This window comes from Stylophora pistillata, chromosome 10 (assembly GCF_964205215.1).
Source record: "Stylophora pistillata chromosome 10, jaStyPist1.2, whole genome shotgun sequence".
Taxonomy (NCBI): domain Eukaryota; kingdom Metazoa; phylum Cnidaria; class Anthozoa; order Scleractinia; family Pocilloporidae; genus Stylophora; species Stylophora pistillata.
The window spans coordinates 7,092,132-7,118,838 of NC_142528.1; the positions used below are offsets into that span (position 1 = coordinate 7,092,132).

General features: G+C 38.8%; 2 protein-coding genes and 1 long non-coding RNA gene across 7 annotated transcripts in view; 2 read left to right on the plus strand and 1 right to left on the minus strand.

Moving 5' to 3' along the window:
• The window catches only part of LOC111345785 (uncharacterized), a 304,322-nt gene that overhangs the window by 223,185 nt on the left and 54,430 nt on the right, over window positions 1-26,707 (plus strand). The gene's annotated exons all lie outside the window — the stretch shown is intronic.
• On the minus strand, window positions 8,423-8,972 carry LOC148721618 (uncharacterized). The gene is made up of 2 exons (XR_015992289.1): window positions 8,930-8,972; window positions 8,423-8,653 (listed from the first exon to the last, which is right to left on the minus strand). It is a non-coding gene; the product is annotated as an uncharacterized LOC148721618 (long non-coding RNA).
• On the plus strand, window positions 8,993-15,998 carry LOC111332588 (uncharacterized). Of its 4 annotated transcripts, none has more exons than XM_088735403.1 (13): window positions 8,993-9,397; window positions 9,936-9,977; window positions 10,343-10,455; window positions 10,809-10,903; window positions 11,466-11,548; window positions 12,135-12,230; window positions 12,426-12,510; window positions 12,984-13,044; window positions 13,392-13,511; window positions 13,592-13,717; window positions 13,945-13,983; window positions 15,362-15,419; window positions 15,696-15,998. In XM_088735403.1, exons 1-13 carry the CDS (start codon window positions 9,277-9,279, stop codon window positions 15,800-15,802), a joined length of 1,146 nt encoding a protein of 381 aa, XP_088591529.1. In that variant the 5' UTR covers window positions 8,993-9,276; the 3' UTR covers window positions 15,803-15,998. The 4 variants fall into 4 exon arrangements, with proteins under 4 accessions (XP_088591529.1, XP_088591530.1, XP_088591531.1 ...); XM_088735404.1 differs by having other exon boundaries at window positions 8,993-9,385; XM_088735405.1 differs by lacking the exon at window positions 13,592-13,717 and having other exon boundaries at window positions 8,995-9,397.

Sequence of the window (26,707 nt, forward strand, 5' to 3'; positions counted from 1 at the left end):
TCGCAAAGCCAATAGGAACGAGTTCGTACCTAGGCCATGTGAAATTTCGAGGTGCACGGCACGGATTGCTAGACATGTGAAGATCACACCATACCTCTTTACGAGACTCAGCCCACGACGGACTTGGAATGGGCCAAAATAATCTACGCCCACTGATGTAAAAGGCGGCTTCTCGGCCAGCACGCGATCTTCTGGTAAATCGGCCATCTTCTGTTGGCAAAGTCGTGCCTGGCGGCGACGGCAACTTACACACTTCCCCAGAACACTTTTTACGGCTGAACTTCCTTGGGTGATCCAGAATTTCTGCCTAATGGAAGCTAGAACGTGCTCTCTACCGGAATGGCCGCATGCCCAGTGGTAATCGTCGATAATCACTCTGGTAACGTGATCTTCTTTCAGAAGAATAATCTGGTGCTTTGATTCTGCGGGTAATGATGCTTTACGCAGCCGGCCGCCAACGCGCAAAAGCCCATCCATAACGATTGAGTCAAGCTTGTAGAGGCGACTAGTCTTCTTAACTGGTTTTTCGGGATGGTTGAACTCCTCGGGGAAGGCTCATCTCTGTACATGCCTCAGAATTTCTTTCTCTGCTCTCTCGATCTCTTCAAGGGTGATGTACTTCGGAATATCGCGGTTTAAACCTTTGTTTTTACTCGCATTCAGAAGTCTTTCCCGATAGCGCAGGAGCCAGGCAGCAATTTTCTGTAGGCGGAACCAGGCAGAACATTTCTGGAAATAACGCAACAGTGGACAGCTTTGCTTGACTAGTGAGGACATGCACACCTTAACATCCGTCTTTACTTCAGGATCTCCATCGAGGACGTTGTTAAATGCTTCGGTCTGCATTGGCCACATCTGTTCGGGCTTACGAAGGTATTCCGGCCCCATTAACCATTTGTGTAATACGATATTTTGTAATTTTTATAGCAGATGATATTTTTTGATAGTAGTTTTGAAAAGTACTATGTAGGTGTTAAATTGAAAATGCTCCTCTTCTTGGTTACCTTGTTTATTCCCTGAGACCACTTTAAGCATTGTAAATACTATTTTAATATGTTTCAAAACGCATAGCTCGTACTCTAACATATTTTTTTCTCAGCTGGTGATTTTTTAAAGAGCAGAGTTCGGCAGTACTCTTCAAAATACTTTTGGTACGAAATTATTGTATGGGCAACATAGTTGTTTTGAGATTATAATCTCTTTTCCAGTCTAGTGGAATAGACCAAAATCTAATGAGGATGTAATCTTAATGATAAAATCAAAAGTTGTTGTTTTAGAATTCACAACTATACAAAAAAACATTTTATCTATATATTTTATTTTTATAGTTATAGAGGTAAAAGTTAATTAGGACCTTGTACTTTAAACAAGCTTGAAACAATTTGATTGCTTTATACTCTTAATAGTTTAGATGATATTTAACTATTCGATGATGATGTTTTCATACTTGTCTGGAATGTAAAGGACCGCACTAAACCGCTAACTAGTACGACCAAGGACGTTGAATAGATACAAGGACTACAGTAGCATGTAATAAAAATTGTTTTATTTTTTCGATCCTAGTTTTTACTGGCTTTGTCAATAGAGCTTGAATGAAGGAAACATGGGCTAGAACACACGTATCCGTTTTATTGGGAGATAAAGGTTTTCTTTTCTCGTTTGTGTTTCGTCCAGAATAGCTAGAAGTAGTACTCCTTCCTCCCTGATCTAAATTGCTTGCTATAGAGCGTGGTTCAGGGCTGGTTCATATTGATCAGCCAGAACTCGCCGACAGGAAAATCAAACGCTTAGGTCAAAAGTATATTAACATAAAGTTCTCACATGTACCTAGGTTCAGTTGAGATTCTAATGAGCAATCTTATGCAAAGTTTTCTTTTCTATTCACCTCCATCGCCACGGATTTTGCCGACATGGGTAAAGGCCTTGCATGAGCTAAAAAACTTTCTTTCAAATCTTCCAAGCTACCAATGAAACAGTAAACACAATTCAAAACTGAAAAGAGAAATGTACTTTTTATTGTTACGTTACTTGTTCACTTGTTCCTTTCAACTAAACCTCCGTCTGTACCTCGACGGAGCCTACAATTCACGGCAAACGAAGCCGGGTATTATCAGCCAGAAAAGTAAAAAGAAAATCAAACGCTTCATATGTCAAGCATAAAGAACTTCGACACTCGGCTTATCGTTAAAGCTTATTCAGTCTGGCCATCACCTCTGAATTTTCAAACCCCTCCTTTTCAAAAAGAAAAAGGAAATGTCACTGATTGTTTCAAGGTCTTTAGAGGGATGATACATAATTATTTGGTGTGTGTATCTATAACAATGCTTAATTATAAGCTTGAATCAGAGATGGTATAATTGTTGTCCAGTTGATCACTTAGCTTTACCAGGTAACGTATAGTTTTACAAATTGGGTCATTTAAAAGGTCGTATTAGTGATAACGTGTAATAAGCCATGCCAGAGGTCGATATAACTGGGCCCATGCTTGGCCTTTTCCGCTTCGTAAACACTTCTTTTTTAACGCCAAGAAGCAATTCAAGATCTCTTTCATTTTACATGATAATATCTTCCCCTTTCGAACCCACTTTAATGTCATCTTGGTGCAATTTTAATGAATGAATAGGAGAGGCAACAATTATAAATATATTCGATTTTGAGTTTCGATCGATTTTTAACTAATTTTTTGACTGACTTTCAACGACCTTCTCTTATTTGGGCTGTCTTTTCATCCGACCGGATCGTGCGTTACATGCAAAAGTCTGTTGTGGAAGATTGTTAACACGTTAAAAGTAGATCCCTATCTTTGCCACGCAGGTTTTTTCCCCGTTTTTTCTTTTTTTCCTTCTTCCACTAAAACCAAAACACGAAATTCTAACTCTTTGTTCATACAGTACTTGGCGAAACAGAAAAACTTTGTGAAGGCGTTATTTCTCATATTCGTTTAGGCGTTCTTTCCATAACTGTAAAAATGATATTAAGCTGATACGTGTTAAATTATTCTCCACTAAGGGAGCCAAAAGCCTCAAAATGAGAAGGACAGTGATAAAGTTCTTTACTGCTGACAAGTCGTTCGAATTACTATTAACTATAATTTTTAATCACAATGCTAGTTACATTTCAATCAAAGATATAGCTCTTGCTGTCTGTGTTGATCAATACTTACTCAAACAAATATCTTCTCAGCCGAAAAGTAGATTTTTCCTTTGCGGGTCCATGAGAAAAGTGTTTTGATAGATAGATAGACTTTTATTTAGAAGAATACCTTAATAGCAGCTGGAAGCTGAATTGCAAAGGTGTACAAATTATGTAATAGAACTATACAATAAAATCAAAACCTAAAAGGGAACTAATTTACATATCATGAATTGTAATAAATGTTAGTTAAAATGTCTTGCGCTTGCTGGAATGAAAGTATCTCTGAACCGATTTGTTTTAAAGGAAACTCTAAATGGTCTGCGTCGTCGTAACTCCATAATTTGATCTCGGTTAACGAAAGGCAGTAAGTGGTACAAACAATCCAAGGGATTGCAGACGATGTTGTTAAAGAATTTTAAGCAAGGGTCTTCTCTCCGATCCCTTAGGGTTTTAAGCTCTGCCATCTGAAGCACTTCTCTATAATGATTATCATAACCGTATATAATTTTCAAGGCTCTCTTTTGGACACGCTCTAAACTTAAGCTCAAATAATTGGGGAGACTATACTGGTAGACCTGACATCCATAAAGTAAGACAGATTGAATACAAGCAACATAAAAATTCACTAATTCTGGTAATGGTACCTTAGCTCGCTTTAACTGAGTTAAAAAGTAAAGGCGCTTAGCGGCCTTTTTAATCGTCTCAGTAACGTGAGTATTCCACAAATACACACCCAGTAATTTCACGACACTAACGGTACTAACCTTAGAGCCATTAATTTCTATGAGATCGTAGGAAGGAGGGGAGCGCACAAAGGAAACTCTTAGCTTACTACATTTTTTCGGATGGAGTTGAAACGAGTTGAGTGTTGACCACTGAGGTATATATTATCTAAAAGTGGGTCAAACGAAGCTTGAGGTTCTAGCAGAGCTGTATTGATTTCATTAGTCAAGATCTTAAGGTTGATTGAGGTAGCTGGTTTACTTGCTAGGAGCTGATTTGCGACACTTGTAGATGTTTTGTTCATTCCACATAACCGCCTAAAGTACAGGTTGATTGAGGTAGCTGGTTTACTTGCTAGGAGCTAATTTGCGACACTTGTAGATGTTTTGTTCATTCTACATAACCTTTGAAATACTGGTTTGGAAACTAAAGAAGTGATTTTTGAAATTTACCTAACCCACACCTGCGCCAATTATTAAGATTGCTTTCCCTGCCAACACTGCTGGCCACATATTCTATATCCAAGAACTTTGCACATGGGTTATACTTCTTTCTCATAAGTATTACAAAAACAGAAAACTAGTTTGGGCTCCATGGAATCTACGGAGGAAACTGATTTTTATTTCAACAAGGCATTAAAAAATATCATAAACTTTATTTTGCGGTAAGAGAGACAGTTATGGAGATAAAACGTAACTAGACCTGTTTACCTAAGATAGACGGGTGTTTGGTACCTGTTAGTGGTGTTGCCGATATCAGATCACCACAGTGCGGCCAAATGGGAAAGGAAGTTTAGAATAACGAGATTTCGGGGGAAATAGAACGTTTGCGCAAATATCTCTTTTGTTCTAGCTTTTGTCAATGGAAATGAAATATCCAGTTTGGGAGGATTATAAAATGACGAACCTGGGTTGACGGTCTGAGACACATTGATTACGAATCAGTCAACTGAGTATCGAACTCAAGATGAGTCATCAGCTACTTCTTCTGATCCTCGGTGCTTCAGTGGCTTGGGAAGAAATGCAAATGGACTTTCCAGGATTCCAGTAAGCTCAGCTCTTTTATTGTTTCCCTTTATTATTACTTCTGTAATCCGAGGGGGATGCAGAACATTCACAACCTGAAAACTCAAATAGTGAGACTTAAAACAAAGACGTCATTTTTAACTTCTTTTACTTTTCTAAGATCCAAACGTTTACAAGTCGTTTTGACAGAAGGCGTCCTCTTCTCTCGAGAAAATACCACGAAATAAAATTTAACGAATTGAAGCCTTCCTATAAACTTTCTCACAGGGTCCATGCCAAGCAGATTATGATAAATGCGTCAGTAAGGCAGCAAAAAAGCCATGTGGAAAGGTTTCCTGTGAGATCAGCGCTATGAAGTGCGCCAAGAAAAAGTTGTCTGCACCACCATCTAAAGTGAGTAACGAGTAGGGCATAAGATAGAAGACACCGTATTTCCTGGAATAAGCGCGCATGCTCTAATAAGCGCCCTCCCTCGCATGAGCATCCTCGCATGTTTTTTTTTTTATTTAACAGTTTGTCAGGTTGTCGCGTTATTTACTCCCCAGCAGTTGTCGATCAAACAGTGTGTTCTAGACTCAGTGTGGCAGAAAAAACGTCGGTGTTGTTGGACGGATGTTTTGTTTCAGCTGATTATTTTATTAAGAGCAGAGTTATAATGCACTTATAATGGTATTATAATGGTATTACAGCAACTAAGCCACAAGAACAGGCTAATTTGCATAATATTCATTTTCATTCTGTCTTCTGCAAAGAAAGTTCTGGTGCTCCTTCTATTTTGTTGCATGACACTCAGAATGACCAATGTGCTAGTCAATATACAATATACAGACATGTGTCATGTACCACAAATGAAGTTCAATATTATAAAAACTTGGTGGCAGTAAGTTCTCTGGGGTAGACAACATCGCAGCCTGCCTGTTGAAGGAGACGGAATCTATGTCTGCAGTACCACTCAGTATATGCTCTATAATTTGTCTTTTGAGATGAGCCAAGTTCCTAAATTATGGAAACATGCAAATATTGCTCCCATTCACAAGGACGGAGACCGAGAGCCGGTAGAGCATTACTACGAAAGCCGAGAAGGGACTTCAGACCTCAGACCTCAGACCGAAGACCTCAGACCTCAGACCTCAGACTTCAGACTTCAGACTTCAGACTTCAGACTCCAGACTTCAGACTTCAGACTTCAGACTTCAGACTTCAGACTTCAGAATTCAGACTTGATAAAGGTGACTGGAGAGTTGAAGATTTAAGCCTTCACAGTTCCCGAAATTAGACTTCAGACTTCAGAATTCTGTCCTCAGTCTTCCAAACGTGAAAAAAACATTTGGAATCCGTCAGTGTGCGTCATCATGTTTCGGTAAGTGAAGAGTCCCTGATCTTTATTTGTTTTAATCATTCTATTTAAGACGCGAGTGAATGGTACTTGAATTAACGTTTACTATGTTCTGAAACAGGTTGCTTCATCTTATCTTCCTTCTAAACACGTTATGTCTAGTGGAGAGCGTTTTACCAGTCTACACACCTGCTCTAAACAAACACTCTGGCTTTCAGAGAGAAAATGCAGTCAGACGCTACTTCTCTCAAGGATTCACCTACGCTGAAATTACTGGCTTTTTAGCTTTACAACATGGCATAGTACTCTCAGTGCGTACTTTAAAACGAATTTTACAACGTTTGGGACTTAAAAGGGCGAGATACAACAAGAAATCGCCCCTTGAGCGAATAGTGGCTGCCATTCAGGAAGAATTGGAGAACTCGTGTGGTTCCTTTCTGGGCTATCGTCAACTGACGAGGCGCTTAAGGCGAAAGTATAATTTGCAATTAAGAAGAGATACTGTTATGAAATCACTTCGGGTTTTAGACCCTGAAGGAGTGGAGCGTCGTCAAAGACGTAGGCTAAAGAGACAAAACTTCTTATGGCATGTTGACGGATGGGTTAAGCTTGCGCCCTTTGGCTTTTTCGTTCATGGCGCAGTAGACGGCTTCTCAAGGCGAATTCTTTGGTTATAAGACGGTTCCACGAAAAAAAATCCCAGGGTTATTGCCTCAAACTACCTAAATGCTATTCTACAACTTGGAGGGGTTCCAAGAAGGATGCACTGTGACAGGGGAACCGAAAACACAATCATTGGCACTCTTCAACAATTTTTTCGTTGGCATGACGATGACCATTTTTTTGGAAGTGGAAATTTCATCGAAGGAAAAAGCACCGGAAATCAACGCATAGAAGCTTGGTGGTCTAAATTTCGAGAGGGTGGAAGGGGATGGTGGATAAACTTTTTTAAAGACCTCCGTGATTGTTGTTTGTACCATGACGATTTCCTCGTCACGGAATGTCTCAGATTTCTTTTCTTGCCTATCCTTCGCCAGGAATTATATCTTGTAGCAGAGTTGTGGAATACGCATAACATTCAGCGACAACAACGACTGGAAGTGGAGGGTGGAAAACCAGACATCATGGGATCAATTTACGTTTCTGGGCAATCCAACACGTTAATGAAATATAGAGGACGAATAAACAATCGTACACTGTTGCAGGCTTATCAAAGACGATTAAGTAATCCACCTCGATTAACACCAATCGAGTTCGAAATGCGACACAAACAATGATCGGATAAATTGACGTTTATCAGCCTTGACTAAAACTAATCGAGCTCGAAATAAACACACGGCCCATAACTGTATGGAATACGATTGATTCGTTCTGCGTACCACTAACGTATCTCTGCCGATCGACCCGTGTTCCCCATTCGAACTCGGTTTCTCAGCCCGAGCGCAAATTGGCGCCTCACCTATGAGGACCGAGATCCCTTGGGTACCCTGCATCACGGTCAAGTTTTAGTTTCGACACACCGCAAATAGAATTGATGTATTTTATCACCTTAAGGAGAATTCCTTAGTTTTTAGTTGACGCCACCCTAGTCTTTATATACTTAGACTGCTGAATAGGTGGACTGAAACGTTTAGGTTTATTAAAAGTGGCCTTTCTTGTGGCTAACTCAGACATGGGAAAATCTCAGGTGGAGAAGGTAACGTTACTCATCCCATTCTTAAAATAGTGTTTACATTGGAATTACCTTGAAAGGTTTTCATGCTAATGTTCTTCGTGGAAGAAATTGTAACTTCAGAATGGCTGTTACGTGAGCTTCTTATGTCTGACCCAATTACACGGTAATCATATAATCTCGCAGAAGTTCTCCATTTCATTCCTGATACTATAAACCCTGTCAGGAAACGATTTTAGGAGAGCTGCTTGTATCTGATTTAAGTAGACGGTAATCATAAAACGTCACTGAAGTTCTCAATTCTTGATACTTATGAACGCTTGCTTTTAGAATATTTCAAACCTCTATTATTGTAAACAATATTACCTCGGATGCATAGCCATTTTATTGTAGCCAGAAAGGGAGGTTTACTTTAAATAACGCTCATCTTGTGCAGCTCATAGACTCAATTTCATTGACAATGATAAACTTGTAGTTTATTCTGTGGGATACTTTTAAACTTTCAATGAAACATGAATATGATGCCTTAAACCGGAGAGAGACATTTTTTTAATGTGAATCCATGTTTTTAATAACTTTTTTTAACTATAACAGGTTGAAACGCAGACATTACAGAATTCAGGTTTAATTACGATACGTTTCATATTAACTTCTATTATTCATGTTCTTTCTTTCTTTTTTGTCTTCTCTCTTTTCTGTTTCTGTTGTCCTTTCTTTTCCTTTTTTTTGAGTGGTCTCCATCCAATTCATTGCTTGTGAAATCTGGAAGTAAAGAAGATGTAGTTTCTTAAGCATGTCAAATGGGATGAAAAAATAATAACAAAAATTATTATCATTATTATAACACCAATGATTTTTAAAATTATTTAGCTCAAAATGCAGCCTTTGCAAAAGTAGCTTTATGGTACATTATGGCAGGATTTTTTAATGTCAAGGGCTGGTTCATAGATTAGGCCTTCAGGAATTGCTCTGAATCACGGCAATTGGATTAGGCTGGCAATCCTTAAAAATTGACAGAAGAGAAGTTTCTCTACATACCTTCAACGGTTTTGGAGAGATCTTCTACTAAATCTGGCTTATGTTTCGGCCTTCTGGGCCTCATCAGTGCAATGCTGTTACTAGGATGGAGGAGAACCAAAGTGGTCACCCCAAACGATCCCACACTTGACTGTGTATCGTGTAAGCCATGCCAGAGTGCTCAAACTAGAAAAGTATATATGCAACATAACTCCTAGCAATCACTGTCTTTGAAGGAGGAATTTATTATCATTTCACTAAGCATAAGCATTATGTGCATCAGTTGGTATTTTCATCTTCTTTTCCTGGACTAATTCTTCATCGGGTAAGGCAAACTGTTCAAGGACCATCTATGGAAGTGATAGCCAATGCATATGTTCCTGCACAAAATTAAAAGGTGTGCATTCAGCTCATCCTTGCAATGTTATTATATTACAGGATTCAAAGGCACACCATTTTATGGTAGCGGAATAAAGGGTAAATGCACCGGTATAAATTTGTTCCAGTACAAAAGTGTTACTTCTTCAATAAACATGGACTATTGTGTCAATCAAAGCTTTAAAGGGAACCTCCACTAAAACAAGAATATAACTAAAATATGCAACATAATGTTTACAATCAAAAGTGTTAGATCTTTTTCCAATGGAACAGTTTGTATCTGTGTCAATCATTCAAACTGGCAGTGCACGGGAAATTTGAAAACCAAGAAAAACGTTTTGGAAGTTTGTCTCCCTTGTATAGAAATGCTTCCATTGGAAAAAGATAAAAAAATTTTGATGGAAAACATTACATTCAATACTTTAAAGTTATATTCTTATTTTAGTGGAGGTTCCCTCACTAAAGGATAATTAAGGCAGCCATGGAAACAGCTTGTTGTGATTGGCCACTGATAGTGACAGCCTTGGGATGTTTTCTGGCTGAAAACCTCCAATTTTGAACGTGGTGATTTTGCAATCATTAATGGCAAGGAATTATGCAATTAACTTTAGCAATCTTACATGCAGTAAGTCCACATTAATCTCAATAGGTGGAGTGGTGGAGGAGGACTTCTCTTGGTTCGGATTGGGAGGTGCGTATGTCATTTCAAATTGAATGATTGATAAACAACTCATTTATTTTTATTGTGACCCCATGTTATATGACCAAAAAACCAAGGGTAGATGGAAAACTTCTGACTTTTTATCAAAGGCAATACCAATGTGGCCTGTGAAAAGAAAAAGGAATACAACTATTCAGTGTTTAAAGCGATTTGGAAAAGAATAATGAGAAAATTGTAAATGAAATTGAACTCAGCATTACAGGATGTCCCCAACCCTCCTCAAACTCTTCAAAGAAAAGTAAGGTGTAGTTGACAGATTACTGGTGAGAACCCAGGTCAGCATAACTAAATTCAACTTCCTTGATATCAAAATAATAGTCTGCCTCCTATTACAGGGTCATCAAGCAGAGTGTGTAGGGAGGATGAGGTTGTAAAATGCCAACAACTACTTCAGATGGGAGGTGAAAATACAGCAATGTTGCCCTTTTTGATCCACCACTTTGAGGAGGTATAAAGTCCTAGCATAAACTTGCAAGAACAGTGCATATTTCTTGAAAATGTGCATTTCATTACAGCTATATGCATGAAGAAGAGATACCGTACTCAGCATGATGATGATAAAAGAACAAGGGGCAGATGTGTTGGCTCAGCAATTTTATGTGCTCAATGATGCCAAGCGTAAAGCATTTGAGTAATATTCAATCATAAGGATTTGGTTTTTTTTCAAGGCAGAACCATGTTCCCAAATGCTGCATGAATTTTATGAACCGGAATAGAGAATTAAATATATGTAACTTGAACATAATGTGCATTTCATTTCTATAGAAAACAAAGAAGGATTTTATTGTTTTGTATCTTCAGTTATGTTGGCAAGCACGTGAAGAAAATAAAGGAATGATTGTTGTCCTTGTTAATTCAAGACAGAGGGGTGTTGCCCAGAGAGGAGCCATGTTGAGGTACAATTAGCAATTATTCTTTGAAATCAAGGTAAATATTCCCTAAAGCCACAATTCACTGAGATGTTTTAGGATAAATGCTTGAAGTGATCTCGACAATAACTAATATGGAAAATATTAGAAGATATTTGTAAAATTTCTGCTTCTGAAACTTAAGCAAAACACGAGTTTACCCCCCCCACCATTTTGTTTTTCACATTATCCTTTTGCTCAGAGGTGTATGTTGTTGAATAGCCAGAGATAGCAAACCAATCAGATTGCCTGAAATGTCAAGATGACTGAGTGTGTTTATACACTAATTTGTGATAACATAATGGAAAAAGACTACTATATATAGAAGCCTGAAGGGAAATAAATAGTTCAAGTAAAAAGGCGGTTACTGACTGTAATAGTCAAAAGCAGTTCATCTAAGTATGCATTAATATGGAGTGCTGCACCAATATGTACAAAATGAATTGTCTCACCATCTTGACTGACCTTAGAATACCCACAAAGTACTGTTATTTTACTTTGAAATACTCCCTTGAACCCATGTAAAATATAATACTTCATTTTATTGAAGGATACTACACAAAATGGAATGTGGACACGGGAAGAATTGGCTATTTTGGGTAACTGAGACCTGGTCCAGCGAGGGAAGAAAAGGTATGCGAGAACCCATCCCTTAGAGCTACATTCAGTTTTGTTGCACCAGTCATATGTGCCTTGAAATTCAAAAAGGTAGCATCTGAATCAGAAGTTTTGCAAATTAGACACAATGCCCCTCCCTTGGCAAGCACAAAACGGCTTTGTGTGGAAGAGCCATTAAAACCATAATGATATGATTAAGTAAAATAGGGGGGGGGGGGTGAGGAGGGAGGGACACAAATGATGTTACACAGAGCTTGATAATGAAAGAAAGCAATGTCCAGTAGTTTGACCTCTGGTTAAAATAATCTTCAAGGGCCAAATAATAATTGTAGTGATATCAGTGCATCATACTGGTAATGTTTGAAGTAAATGGGAGTAAGAAATATTGTTGGCAAAGTATGATAAATCGTGGCACCCCCATGATTGGGGGAAAGCCCAGATCAAAATTGGTTTGATGATGACAATAATCACAACCCACAAATTGCTTGGTCTTCAACCTGATCATGGAATGAATTTTCAAACACTGCCTCCTACTACCAAATATTTAAAGGAGATCATGTCTGCAATGAAAAAAGCAAGTGTCATTTTTCCTTATTTTCAGTTTTTCATGCATATGGTGGTGATCAGAGAAAAGACCGGATTCTATTTCTTGTACCATCCACAGGCAGGAATGCCACCTTGTTAGGCGAAATTGCAGGTATGGCAGAGTTAGCATAATAATGTGTATATTACACCAAAACCACTTTCTGACTGGAAGCAATGAAGAATTAAGACCATTCGTTCCAAAAAGCTAACAATAGTTTGGGGAGAGAGAAAGAGCTTATTTTCCCACAAGTGAAGCGTTATCTAGGGGCACTGAACATAATTTAAAAAAATTTATGTATACTTTTAGATACAGAAACAGATACACATGATGACATTTTAGGAAACATAATCGAAAGGGCAGCTTTGCATATTACGGAGGAGGGTCAACAAAGGTAAGTAAGTAAGTATAACTTTATTTAAACACGAAACATTGATGAGCAAAAGGATGCTCGTTACAAAAATGTACGTGTATACTAATATAATTAGAAACCATAATATGATAAATGAATAAATAATTTAAGAAAATATATATATAAAAAGAAAAATAAATAAAAATTTGAAACTAGTATAATCAGCTGTACCAGAGGCATGCTTCATTAAGTAATCAGTGTAACAATCAGTGCATTAATTATAGTATGGTGGAGGTGTCTAACAAAAAACAAAACTCAAATAACACTGCTGCCAGTAGATATAAATGGGTTTATGCTGTGGAGCCACAAAAACCACCCTTGCACTGTATTTGCTAAGCTACATAAAGTGTGATGCTTCTCTAATACATCATTGCTTTAAGAGTATAGCTTTAAAGTGCATTGTTTTGTATATCATGACTAGTGCTCATAGTAGTGGTGATTATTTTGACACGCAGAGAACAGTATGCCAAGTGGAGACAAGAAAGAAAAGATCAAGAGGAGGAACTGGAAAATGAGGTGAGTTTCATCACCTAAAACAAGGAACAAGCATGGTATTTAGAATTATCATCGTTGAAGAAAAATGAAAAACTTAATAGAAAAATTAAAATAACGAAAAATAAAAATAGTGAGTAGTAGATATAATGTGAGGAAAAAAAGGCAAACACAAGCGATGAAAGGAATACAATTAATAGTACATATTTGAAATCCCATCCCATGTACATACAGGTTACAAGACTTTTCACACCCCAAAGAAAAACAACAATCGTACTGCATCCTTTTTCTTAACATTGTGGACTAAATTAAAGGATAGAATGAAGAACACAATTGATGGTTACTACATTGATTTCTCTATTTTTATACAGATAAGGAAAGCAAGAGAATTGCGGATATCTGAGGAACCACAGTCAGGTCGGCAAATAAAGGTGGTAGACCTAGAGGGAAAACAATGGATGCGAAAATTCAAGGAAACAGCATGCTTCCAGGTAAATTTTTGGTAATGACATAATAGAAGAGTTGTCTATTGACCTCTATGTTAATAGCCACAAAATTTTATCCTTGACAGGAAGTGTATGACTGGTTGGGAAGTTCCAAAACAATTCCATTGTATTTCAACCTTCAAAGGGGCAACAATGTCCTTAAGCACTGTGACCAGCTGCAGGGTGATGAGGTTCTTCACATTTGTGAATGGGTTAGTGTTCTGTAGGAGCCAAGGCTACATCAATTAAAGTGCAATGAAAAATCAGAAATCACAGTCTGTATAAGAAAATAAATTCCTTGGAAAATAATCTTAGAATGACACATTTGAGGATATTTCTGTCAAAATAATATGGAAAATTTAAAGATATACAAGGCTAAAATTTATGGCAAGTAAGGTTTTCAGTTTTATTAAATAATATTTTTTATGCTCCAATCAAGGAAAACAAAAAAAGAGAAGAAAAGGAATCAAGTGATAAGGTATGGAAGAAATGGTGAACATTGCGTGGCACAGCCATTTTCCTATTGTATATAGTTACTGAAGGCCGGAGCCAAGATGCTGAAAGCCACATTAGCACTAATCACCGTTAACTACCATGGCAATGCCGTGGTTTTGGTCCCAGCCCAGTGGACCAAAGGTTAGCGATAATCAAGCATCAAACAACACGGCCTGCTAAGGTCTTCTGTTTCCGTCCAAAATGGTAAGGGAGAATCTTAGGCTCTACTTTCTCTGAGACAAAAGTTTATTAGGGAAACAACATTTAAGCACACTTCGGTTCCTAATTGAGCCAGGTCCTTTGTGTCCATGCTCTTCGTGAGCGAGGATCTTTGCCTCCAGGTTCTTAGGCACGTAACATTTAAGCACATGTCGGTTCCTAATTGAGCCAGGTCCTCTGTGTCCATGCTCTTCGTGAGCGAGGATCTTTGCCTCCAGGTTCTTAGGCACATAACATTTTAGCACATGTCGGTTCCTAATTGAGCCAGGTCCTTTGTGTCCATGCTCTTCGTGAGCGAGGATCTTTGCCTCCAGGTTCTTAGGCACATAACATTTTAGCACATGTCGGTTCCTAATTGAGCCAGGTCCTCTGTGTCCATGCTCTTCGTGAGCGAGGATCTTTGCCTCCAGGTTCTTAGGCACATAACATTTTAGCACCTGTAGGTTCCTAATTGAGCCAGGTCCTCTGTGTCCATGCTCTTCGTGAGCGAGGATCTTTGCCTCCAGGTTCTTAGGCACATAACATTTTAGCACATGTCGGTTCCTAATTGAGCCAGGTCCTCTGTGTCCATGTTCTTCGTGAGCGAGGATCTTTGCCTCCAGGTTCTTAGGCACATAACATTTTAGCACATGTCGGTTCCTAATTGAGCCAGGTCCTCTGTGTCCATGCTCTTTGTGAGCGAGGATCTTTGCCTCCAGGTTCTTAGGCACATAATAATTCAGCACACATATCGACATACATATTGGCATACATATTATTAACATACATTTTAGCATACACATTCACATACATCTTAGCATACAAAGCAAGACCATTGCTACATTTCTTGGGCTTAAGAAATAAAAAAGAAAGTAAATCATTTCTCATATACTGACTCATGGGTTAAGGAAATATATTTTTAAGAAAGAAACTCTTGAGTAAAGCTGCTATTCAATACTAATTGAATGAACCCTTAAAGCAACTAAACTTAACTTAACAAAACACCAGTGATATTTGGCACAATTTTCCCAAAATTCATTAGTCTAGTATGAGATAAATTCGAAAGTTCATGGCTAAGGCATTGGTCGGCAGAATAAAGGGAGGTATGCAACCCAGGTCGCCTGGGTAGCATACCTCCCGTCTCCTTTCTTTATTTCTTGCAGGTTAGCTTTAGAGGGAATAAGCCAGATTTAGTAGAAGATCTCTCCAAAACCGTTGAAGGTATGTAGAGAAACTTCTCTTCTGTCAATTTTTAAGGATTGCCAGCCTAATCCAATTGCCGTGATTCAGAGCAATTCCTGAAGGCCTAATCTATGAACCAGCCCTTGACATTAAAAAATCCTGCCATAATGTACCATAAAGCTACTTTTGCAAAGGCTGCATTTTGAGCTAAATAATTTTAAAAATCATTGGTGTTATAATAATGATAATAATTTTTGTTATTATTTTTTCATCCCATTTGACATGCTTAAGAAACTACATCTTCTTTACTTCCAGATTTCACAAGCAATGAATTGGATGGAGACCACTCAAAAAAAAGGAAAAGAAAGGACAACAGAAACAGAAAAGAGAGAAGACAAAAAAGAAAGAAAGAACATGAATAATAGAAGTTAATATGAAACGTATCGTAATTAAACCTGAATTCTGTAATGTCTGCGTTTCAACCTGTTATAGTTAAAAAAAGTTATTAAAAACATGGATTCACATTAAAAAAATGTCTCTCTCCGGTTTAAGGCATCATATTCATGTTTCATTGAAAGTTTAAAAGTACCCCACAGAATAAACTACAAGTTTATCATTGTCAATGAAATTGAGTCTATGAGCTGCACAAGATGAGCGTTATTTAAAGTAAACCTCCCTTTCTGGCTACAATAAAATGGCTATGCATCCGAGGTAATATTGTTTACAATAATAGAGGTTTGAAATATTCTAAAAGCAAGCGTTCATAAGTATCAAGAATTGAGAACTTCAGTGACGTTTTATGATTACCGTCTACTTAAATCAGATACAAGCAGCTCTCCTAAAATCGTTTCCTGACAGGGTTTATAGTATCAGGAATGAAATGGAGAACTTCTGCGAGATTATATGATTACCGTGTAATTGGGTCAGACATAAGAAGCTCACGTAACAGCCATTCTGAAGTTACAATTTCTTCCACGAAGAACATTAGCATGAAAACCTTTCAAGGTAATTCCAATGTAAACACTATTTTAAGAATGGGATGAGTAACGTTACCTTCTCCACCTGAGATTTTCCCATGTCTGAGTTAGCCACAAGAAAGGCCACTTTTAATAAACCTAAACGTTTCAGTCCACCTATTCAGCAGTCTAAGTATATAAAGACTAGGGTGGCGTCAACTAAAAACTAAGGAATTCTCCTTAAGGTGATAAAATACATCAATTCTATTTGCGGTGTGTCGAAACTAAAACTTGACCGTGATGCAGGGTACCCAAGGGATCTCGGTCCTCATAGGTGAGGCGCCAATTTGCGCTCGGGCTGAGAAACCGAGTTCGAATGGGGAACACGGGTCGATCGGCAGAGATACGTTAGTGGTACGCAGAACGAATCAATCGTATTCCATACAGTTATGGGCCGTGTGTTTATTTCGAGCTCGATTAGTTTTAGTCAAGGCTGATAAACGTCAATTTATCCGATCATTGTTTGTGTCGCATTTCGAACTCGATTGGTGTTAATCGAGGTGGATTACTTAATCGTCTTTGATAAGCCTGCAACAGTGTACGATTGTTTATTCGTCCTCTATATTTCATTAACGTGTTGGATTGCCCAGAAACGTAAATTGATCCGCCAAGTGTATGTTTGTTTATTCGTACTCTATACGTCATCAACGTGTTGGATTGCCCAGAAACGTAAATTGAAGTCTGAAGTCTGAAGTCTGAAGTCTGAAGTCTGAGGTCTGAAGTCTGAAGTCTGAAGTCTGAAGTCTGAATTCTGAAGTCTGAAGTCTAAAGTCTGAAGTCTGAAGTCCCTTCCCGGCTTCCGTACATTACAGAGGTATCTCACTATTATCCATCACAGGAAAGTGTCAAGAAAGATTGGTGTATGATACAATTTATGAACAAGTTATTGACTTTATCCATTGCTCTCATCATGGATTCCTGAGGGGTGGATCCTGTGGAACACAGCTTCTTTTGTTACATCATGACTGGTGTAGAGCCCTGGATAACCGTGGTCAAGTCGATGTGGTATTTATTGATTTTGCTAAAGCCTTCGGCCTTGTGAATCATAATATTCTTTTGACTAAATTATTTAAGTATGGAGTTGTGGGCGTCTTCTGGAAGGGTGTAAAGACTATCTCACTGGCCGTATGCAGAGAGTTGTTGTAAAAGGGAAATCATTTGACTGGCGAACAATTACCTCTGGAGTACCTCAAGGTTGGGAACTTAATTCTCTATTTCAATGATCTACCGGGGGTTATTAGTAAAGATAGCTCAATCGCTTCATATGCAGATGATAGTAAACTATATAGGATTATTATTTCCTCAGATGACATGACGTCTTTTCAGAGTGACTTGGATAAGATAGCTGATTGGTGTAAGGATAATAAAATGAAAATAAACACAAAGAAATGTAAGATCATGAGAATCTCTATGAAAAAGAGGCCTTTAGTTAGGGACTATTACATAAACGGTCAGAGTTTGGAAAGTGTACATATACATAAGGATTTAGGTCTTCTTACCAGCTCTGATTTATCATGGGACGCACATGTAGATTCTGTATGTGCTAAGGCTAATAAGATTCTTGGTTTGGTGAAAAGAACATGTAGCGATTTAAAAGATATTACCACATTGAGAGTGTGGAGGCGCGGTGGCCTCATGGTTAGCGCGCTCGACTCCGGATCGAGTGGTCCGGGTTCGAGCCCCGGCCCGAGACATTAGGGACTTTAAGAAACCGCGACGGCGACGCTAAGGAAGACTACGATTAAAAAATGAATTTCTTCCCTTAATTAGAGTCTCAAAAATGGCTGCTGGAGCTTACTGTCTCATACAGCGCCACCGCTCAACTTCAGCATGACGTACAAAGTAACCGTTGAGTTCCAAATGGAAATTCAAATAGTTTGCCGTTGCGGTTTCGGTTCGGAGACGACGCAAATTTTGGCGATTTCACGTTGTTGTTTTGCATGGGACGGCTAAGAAATGTACAAAGTTTCAAAACGCACATGCTGAACTATTGTTCTGCCAATTAGATCTCTTGTTTTTCCACGTCCTCGTTGCCGTCGCCGTCGTGGTTTCTTAAGGTCCCTATTGTGTTGTGTTCTTAGGCAAGACACTTTACTCTCACAGTACCTTTCTTCACCCAGGTGTATAAATGGGTACCGGCAATTTAATGCTGGGGGTAACCCTGCGATGGACTATCATCCCATCCAGGGGGGAGTAGAAATACTCCTAGTCGCTTCATGCTACAGAAACCGGAGTAGGCTCGTCAACAGACTTTACATTTTGCTACATTGAGAACATTATACTGTAGTCTTGTCAGACCACACTGCTCGAGTCTTCATGTGAGACCTGGAAACCTCATACACAATGTAATATTAATAAAATAGAGGCAATACAGAGGAGGGCAACTAAGTTTATTCTTAAATCTGACGAGGATTATGATATTAGATTAAAGAAATTAAAATTAAAAAGTTTATTTCATAGAAGATACATCAGGATGTTGTTTTTTTATTCAATTTAATTAAAGGGCATTATGATATGGACATTTACGATAAGATGTTGTTCTGTAAAGATCGTAGTGTGGATTATAATTTAAGGAAGAATAATTCTCTTGACCTGCTCAGCAGGTATAGCAGAACCGAAATATTTTTAAAGATAGCTTTTTTATCCGTATTATTAATGAATGGAATAGTCTTCCTAATAATTTAAAGGATTCTGTTAATATTTCTAGCCTTAAATATAAGTTCACTTCATTTTTTGGTTATACTTAGAATTTCAGATTTAATTCAATATATTATATTTATATTTAACAATTATTCCACGAGCGCGCGTTGGATATGAGGTGATAGATAGCCAACGAGGCGCGTAGCGCCGAGTTGGCTATAATCATCTCATATCCAACAAGCGCGAGTAGAATAATTGTTTTATTAAAAACACCCCCAAGAAATTATTATTTTGTAAGAAGAAAATGGATTTTTTAGCTCCCTTTTGATTTTAAGCTGGCGCGTACGCTTACCATATTTGTAGATTATGGTATATTGGCTGATATACCATAATGGCTAAGCCAATAAAAAGTCTTGAATTGCATTATCCAATGATCCAGTTTTTAATAATAAATTTTATACTCTGATAATTTAATTTTATAACTATATTTTGTTAACTTACTGGGGAGCATCCCTCGTATGGTGTCTGGGACGCTTTTTGATGCTGCTTCTCCATCATCATTGTTATCATTATTCATTATTTATTTATTTACTATTATTATTTATTTATTTATTTATTTAGTAATTTGGATTTGGAGAAACTGTAATAAAAAAATAATAAATACTCTACATTACTCATGATAGGAAATTATTTTACGGTAACGTGTTTTTTTTTATAGTATAATCAATTTTCAGTTTGATGAGATAGGTCAGAATGTAATTTGTATATAATCTAATTGATAAAATTGGAAAGTTGTCGTTTGAGAATTGACAACTCTAACCAAATAAGACATTTTACATGATAAATATTTTTAGTATCGAACCAAAAGTTTTTAAGGTAGAGATTATTTAGTACTTTGTACATAAAACATCCCTTTAAACTTTGAGTAGTTTAGATGGTATCTATTAAGGTACAATGTTTACAGCTTCTCTTAAATGTGAAGGACCACAATAAACTGCTGAGTATTTTAACTAAGGACTTTGAATGTGTACAAGATCTGTGGCTAAAAGTAATAAACAATCACCAAATTTTTTTTTTCAATTTTCTAGTCTAGCTTTAAGCAAAAGAAGATAATCTCTTGCTTTAAATAAATCTGTCAATAGAAAAGGAAATTAACATGGCCTAGAACACCCACATCCACTTGCATCCGAAAAACGAATGGTTTATTTTTCGGTTTAGAGTTCGACCAGAGTAATTAGAAGTAAGAAGCACGAGAGGGGGAGGGGGGTAGGGGGTTACTTGTTTCAATTTTTCCTAGGTATGTGCCGCTTGTCTCTCTGAACCCTTTCCCCATTATAGTCAATTCTCTGACCAGTAGTAGACCCCATTTTAGTCACTTTTAGGCAAATTTAATTTTCGAGATTTCAACTTAGTCAACTTTGTGACTTTCGGTAACAACTTTCTAACCGCATATCTTCCTATTTTTTTCAATTCCTAATTGTTTTTCTTTCCCCTTAAATCCCGAAAATGCGCGACGCCATTCTAGGAACTCTGTTGAAAATGCAACCTCCAGATAGTCATTCCAGTCGTGAAAAATGCGACTCCATCCAGCGGGATATCACCATTTGCAAAATACAAGGACCCCCCACCCCCCCCCCCCCCCCGCCATCAAAAGCGCAACTCTTAGTTTCCTCTAGAGCCTGGTTTAGGGCTCTTCGTTAGAAAAAGTATTTTTTTCGTTTTTCTCACCAACTGATAATTAATTCATACTGTGGAATCTCCATATTCCAAGCCCTTTTGGCAAAAGTAAATGGATATAAATAATTTATCGGCGTTTATACAAAATCAGGAGGTGAAATTTTAAGAGTATTTTACTTGAGAAGGGAGGCCTGTTTTGAAATGATTATGCAAGAGCTTTCAGGATCTGGGACTCTACTTTTTCATTGATTTTTTTTTCTAAGAAAGGGGATAATGGCATAAATGACGGAACTTGATGAGAAGCGTCATGGAAAGAAAAATAGATCAATAAAGTGGAATAGAATGTAAATACTGTGATGATCACTTAAGCCGCTAAACGAAATGTGTTCCAAATGTTCTCAAGCTCCAGGTAAATTTTACGTGCTCCATGATCAGTGTTGAGCAATTCCCCGGTGACGTCGCCAGTAATTATAAATGACCCCTAAAGATCACCGAACACATTCTCTTGATTCCCAAACGACCCACTTCTATTCGATTTGTACTATCCATAGGCTGGCAAAGGTAACTCGTCTTTGTATGCTATAGAGTTATGTGCCACCTGAAAGGATTAGGTTTCTTGAATCAATTTTGGACAAATTTTCTTTTCTCCAGGTGTGTAACTCATTAAGAAACCAGTCGTCATTTATCGCCTGGGGGCGGAGAGGGGGCGGGGGCGGTGGAGGGGTTTGGGGGGAGCACATCATTTTCAGGGGAACGGATGGGGATCAGTCGTCGCTAACAGAGTTTAAAGGGGGATTATAGAAAATTGGCTTCCAGTGAGAGGAGGTGGTGTTCATCACTATACTACAGAGCCTTTTAGGGCATCAGGTAAATTTTACGTGACTCAACTAAAATCTCCACCCCCCTGGGGATGAATAGTCACCGGTCCCTCGGATTCGTGTAGATTGATAATTATTCAACCTGTCCGAGACTCAAAGCTTCAATAAAGGCAAGAGTCTTACATGTCGGAGAGCCTCAGTTTACCAGCGACTCCGCCCTGGTTGATTTTGATGCTGATCACATTTAACAAATTGTAGATCATTCATCAACTGCTACAAATTTGTTCGGATTTAAAATGAATGCTTCAAAATCAGGATTTCTGTAAAACTCACGAGGCCTAACGTCTATTGCCAGGGTCCTCCTTTCATCTGACATATTGAATAGAGACCACTGAAAACCACTAAGTCTTTTGATATTTGACACTAATCTCAAAGTTGCTAGTGGAATCCATTCAGCGGCAAAAACCCTCAGTGCATCGCAGATACGACTCTTATCTCGTCAAGATGTCAGAGTAGCTTCTAAGATCAAATTGGATAATACTTGGTTGTTCTTGAGCCCATCTCTGCTCTATTAATAAAAACAATGATGTGATATGGCACAGGGGGCATCTCAGAAAAGCCGCTAAGACTAAGGATACAAAGTCGGCAACACTGAGAGGCAAATATCACAAATAAGTTTATGGGAAGAGAACATAGGATATGTATTAGTGCTCAAATGAGCAGAATCTATTGTCACAAGATGAGTTGTACACGTATGCCTGATAAGCCTTAAAAGCCGTCCTTTATGGAAAGCTGCGCTAAAGAAAAGATGTACTTAGACTACGTAAGCCGGCTTTATCTAAAGTATGCTGGCGTAAATTTCATGATTGCACTTGAGGATGAGATATCATGCATTGAAGTAAACGATGCTTATTGATGCTTCATTGTGATAAAAGTCATTCACAGGGAACTTGGTGAAGAATAAGAAGAATACAAGGTGACTCTCTAAAGTCAGGCTAGAAAACAAGTAAGGCTAGATCTTCTTTTCTGAATCAGGGTCAGGATTTGAAGTTACAAGCAGAACATCACCAGTGAGAATCTCCATGAGTAACTCCCCCTCTGGAAGGAGATAAGAACCTCTAAAACCTTCTAGGAATCTATTCAGTAAGAATCTTAGAGATGGTCAGTGAGAGAAGTGAGTTCGATGTGTTACTTGAGTTCGATGTATCACAGTGACATGAGCGGCCGGATACATGACATTGTCTCAAGCCGCTGCACAACTATTCCGCTGGGGGCTTCCGTACCATAGAGCGATAGACCCCCCCCCCTCCCGATAGACAGAGCTGAATAATGAAATGCTACGTCAGCGGGTCTGCGGTGAACAACGCGGGCTCAAATGTCCTTGATCTAAAATCTAGCGAAATTAGCGGAAAATGTAAGGGCTGATCTTTAAAACCGAGGAACTCTGTTTTCGTCGAAGGCACTTTCCTATTTCCAAAGGTTTAAAAGAGAAACTTAATTTTTGAAAATATTTAGGGGGTGTACCAAATTTTTGGAGGCTGTTCTGTAAAAGAAAAGCGGCAAGGAAAACGACGCCTCGAAGCAACAGAATGGTTGGGTTTCAGGTGACGTCACAAGCTTTGCTGAAGTTAGTGTCCGCCATGTTGGTGTCCCTCGGGTGTCAAATTTATGAATAATTAGTCGATTTCTATAGTGAAGCCCTCTCTCTTATCGCCGTATTATTTCGCCAACTACATGAATATCCAGACAGAAAAAAGCGATAAAAGTATCCGGCATTCATCTTAAGGTATCCCAGTGCTCTCTGAGTATGCCGAAAGCTTAGAGAGTTGGAAGGAAAGATGTTTGCAAAAGATCTCGGTCATTGGGGTTGACCCTGCAAGCATACCAGCCGAGAAGTTCAGTCCAAAATGCTTGCCTCCTGTGGAAGCGTCGGACTTGCTGAGTTACCTCGTTCTTGAGACCAGCTTCTACACCAAGAAGGAGTTCAAGGCGTTCAAGAGTCTAGAGGCGTTTAATCAAATGGTGTCGGGGTTTGTAACCTCAGTTGTAGGCAAAGTAATCGCCGGCAAGTATGCCGTGAGAGCACGAGTTTGGCATTCACAGCATATGAATGATCCTTTAGTGAACATTTGGGTCATTTCCGAAAACGATGGGACTATTTTGTCAGCCCATTGCTTGGGATGCAAAGCTGGACTGGCTGAGTCATCCTCACATATCACAAGTGTTTTATTTATGTTAGAGGCAACTACTAGAATTCATGGCAAGCTCGCTGGGTGTCACGAAAATTCAGACACCGAAAACTCAGGTCCCTCGAAATGTTCTCCAAGCTTTCGAAGTGCTCCATAATTCGATAGTGCATAGCATAAAGCATGAACCAATTTTTTTTATAATATAACCGGTGGAACAATGCAACAAATCCGACGCGAAAGACGGACAACAATATCAAGAGTGATTCTTCAGTGAAGCGAATCGTGACGGCGCTGATGCCGAGTCTTCTTTCGCGTTGTTTTTCTCTTTCTGCCTCATTTAAGAACTCTAGCCCAAGGGTGGCAACATTGTCTTCGTTTTGGGACTGGTGGGCCGAGTCTCTGTTTGTATCCATTATTATCGCGAAATATTTAAGAATTTTAACAGAGCGACAACAAGGATCTGTGCGACGAAGTACAAAAAGGTAAACAAACGTCCCTTTCGGCTCGTCAAACTCACGCCACATTTTAATACTTTGATGTTGGAGCGAGCGCATTTGATCCCGTTAACTGTGAATGAAAAGTTCAAAATTAACGGGAAAAATGGAGGAAATCTAAGCTAAATGAAGTCTTGTGTCACTCTAAAATGTTTTAATACTCAACCATCGGACGATTTTGCGAAACGTGCAACTTGCGGCCTTGCTTTTGCTGCTTCAGTTGGATGAAGATCCAAAAGGTCAAATACACGCGGGATTACCAGGAGTGATCATGAGTCGAGTTTATCTCTTGAATTTTCGAGGAGTCTGAGTTTTCGGGGTCTGAGGTCTGAGTTTTCGGGGTGTGAGTTTTCGTGACACCCCAAGCTTACTTGCACTCAGGTAAAATACTCTTGGATTTTGCCGACATAGGTCAATGAAGTGCCGTATGCGAGGGCTAAAGACATCGATTTCTCATCGGCTAAGAAGCTCAAAGAAAAGCTCGACCAAAAAATCGAGGATCTACAACAGCCGCAAGCCTCGAACCATACAACAACTTCTAGTTCCTCCTGTTCTTCCCCTTGATTTGTGATGATCTTAGGTATAGCGCATTAGATCATATATATAATGAATTTTGCGCTATAGAGATAATAAAATTATTAAATTATTATACGAAAAAATCCTTAGTCTTTATGCTTTCCACTTTTGCTCGAACAGCCAACAATAATGCATAAAACCATCCCTTCTTTCTCACATGAACTCTTCGTTAGATACCGTTTGTTTACGCTCGAGGGACACCAAGATGGCGGATATTAACCGTTGCTAAGGTATCCTTGGGTTTCACCCACGTGACCAATACCTTAGCAACGGTTACTATCCGCCATCTTGGTGTCCCTCGAGCGTAAACAAACCGTATCTAACGAAGAGTTCATGTGAGAAAGAAGGGATGGTTTTATGCATTATTGTTGGCTGTTCGAGCAAAAGTGGAAAGCATAAAGACTAAGGATTTTTTCGTATAATAATTTAATAATTTTATTATGTCTAGAGCGCAAAATTCATTATATATATATATGATCTAATGCGCTATACCTAAGATCATCACAAATCAAGGGGAAGAACAGGAGGAACTAGAAGTTGTTGTATTGTTCGAGGCTTGCGGCTGTTGTTGATCCTCGATTTTTTGGTCGAGCTTTTCTTTGACCTTCTTAGCCGATGAGAAATCGATGTCTTTAGCCCTCGCATACGGCACTTCATCGACCTACGTCGGCAAAATCCATGAGCATTTTACCTGAGTGCAAGTAAGCTTGGGGTGTCACGAAAACTCACACCCCGAAAACTCAGACTCCTCGAAAATTCAAGAGATAAACTCGACTAATAATCACTCCTGGTAATCCCTCGTGTATTTTGACCTTTTGGGTCTTCATCCAACTGAAGCAGCAAAAGCAAGGCCGCAAGTTGCACGTTTCGCAAAATCGTCCTATGGTTGAGTACTAAAACATTTTAGAGTGACACAAGACTTCATTTAGCTTAGATTTCCTCCATTTTTCCCGTTAATTTTGAACTTTTCATTCACAGTTAACGTGATCAAATGCGCTCGCTCCAACATCAAAGTATTAAAATGTGGCGTGAGTTTGACGAGCCGAAAGGGACGTTTGTTTACCTTTTTGTACTTCGTCGCACAGATCCTTGTTGTCGCTCTGTTAAAATTCTTAAATATTTCGCGATAATAATGGATACAAACAGAGACTCGGCCCACCAGTCCCAAAACGAAGACAATGTTGCCACCCTTGGGCTAGAGTTCTTAAATGAGGCAGAAAGGGAAAAACAACGCAAAAGAAGACTCGGCATCAGCGCCGTCACGATTCGCCTCACTGAAGAATCACTCTTGATATTGTTGTTCGTCTTTCGCGTCGGATTTGTTGCATTATTCCACCGGTTATATTATAAAAAAATTGGTTCATGCTTTATGCTATGCACTATCGAATTATGGAGCACTTCGGAAGCTTGGAGAACACTTCGAGGGACCTGAGTTTTTGGTGTCTGAGTTTTCGCGACACCCAGCGAGCTTGCCATGAATTCTAGTAGATACCTCTAACATAAATAAAACACTTGCGATATGTGAGCATGACTCAGCCAGTCCAGCTTTGCATCCCAAGCAATGGGCTGACAAAATAGTCCCATCGTTTTCGGAAATGACCCAAATGTTCACTAAAGGATCATTCATATGCTGTGAATGCCAAACTCGTGCTCTCACGGCATACTTGCCGGCGATTACTTTGCCTACAACTGAGGTTACAAACCCCGACACCATTTGATTAAACGCCTCTAGACTCTTGAACGCCTTGAACTCCTTCTTGGTGTAGAAGCTGGTCTCAAGAACGAGGTAACTCAGCAAGTCCGACGCTTCCACAGGAGGCAAGCATTTTGGACTGAACTTCTCGGCTGGTATGCTTGGTCAACCCCAATGACGGAGATCTTTTGCAAACATCTTTCCTTCCAACTCTCTAAGCTTTC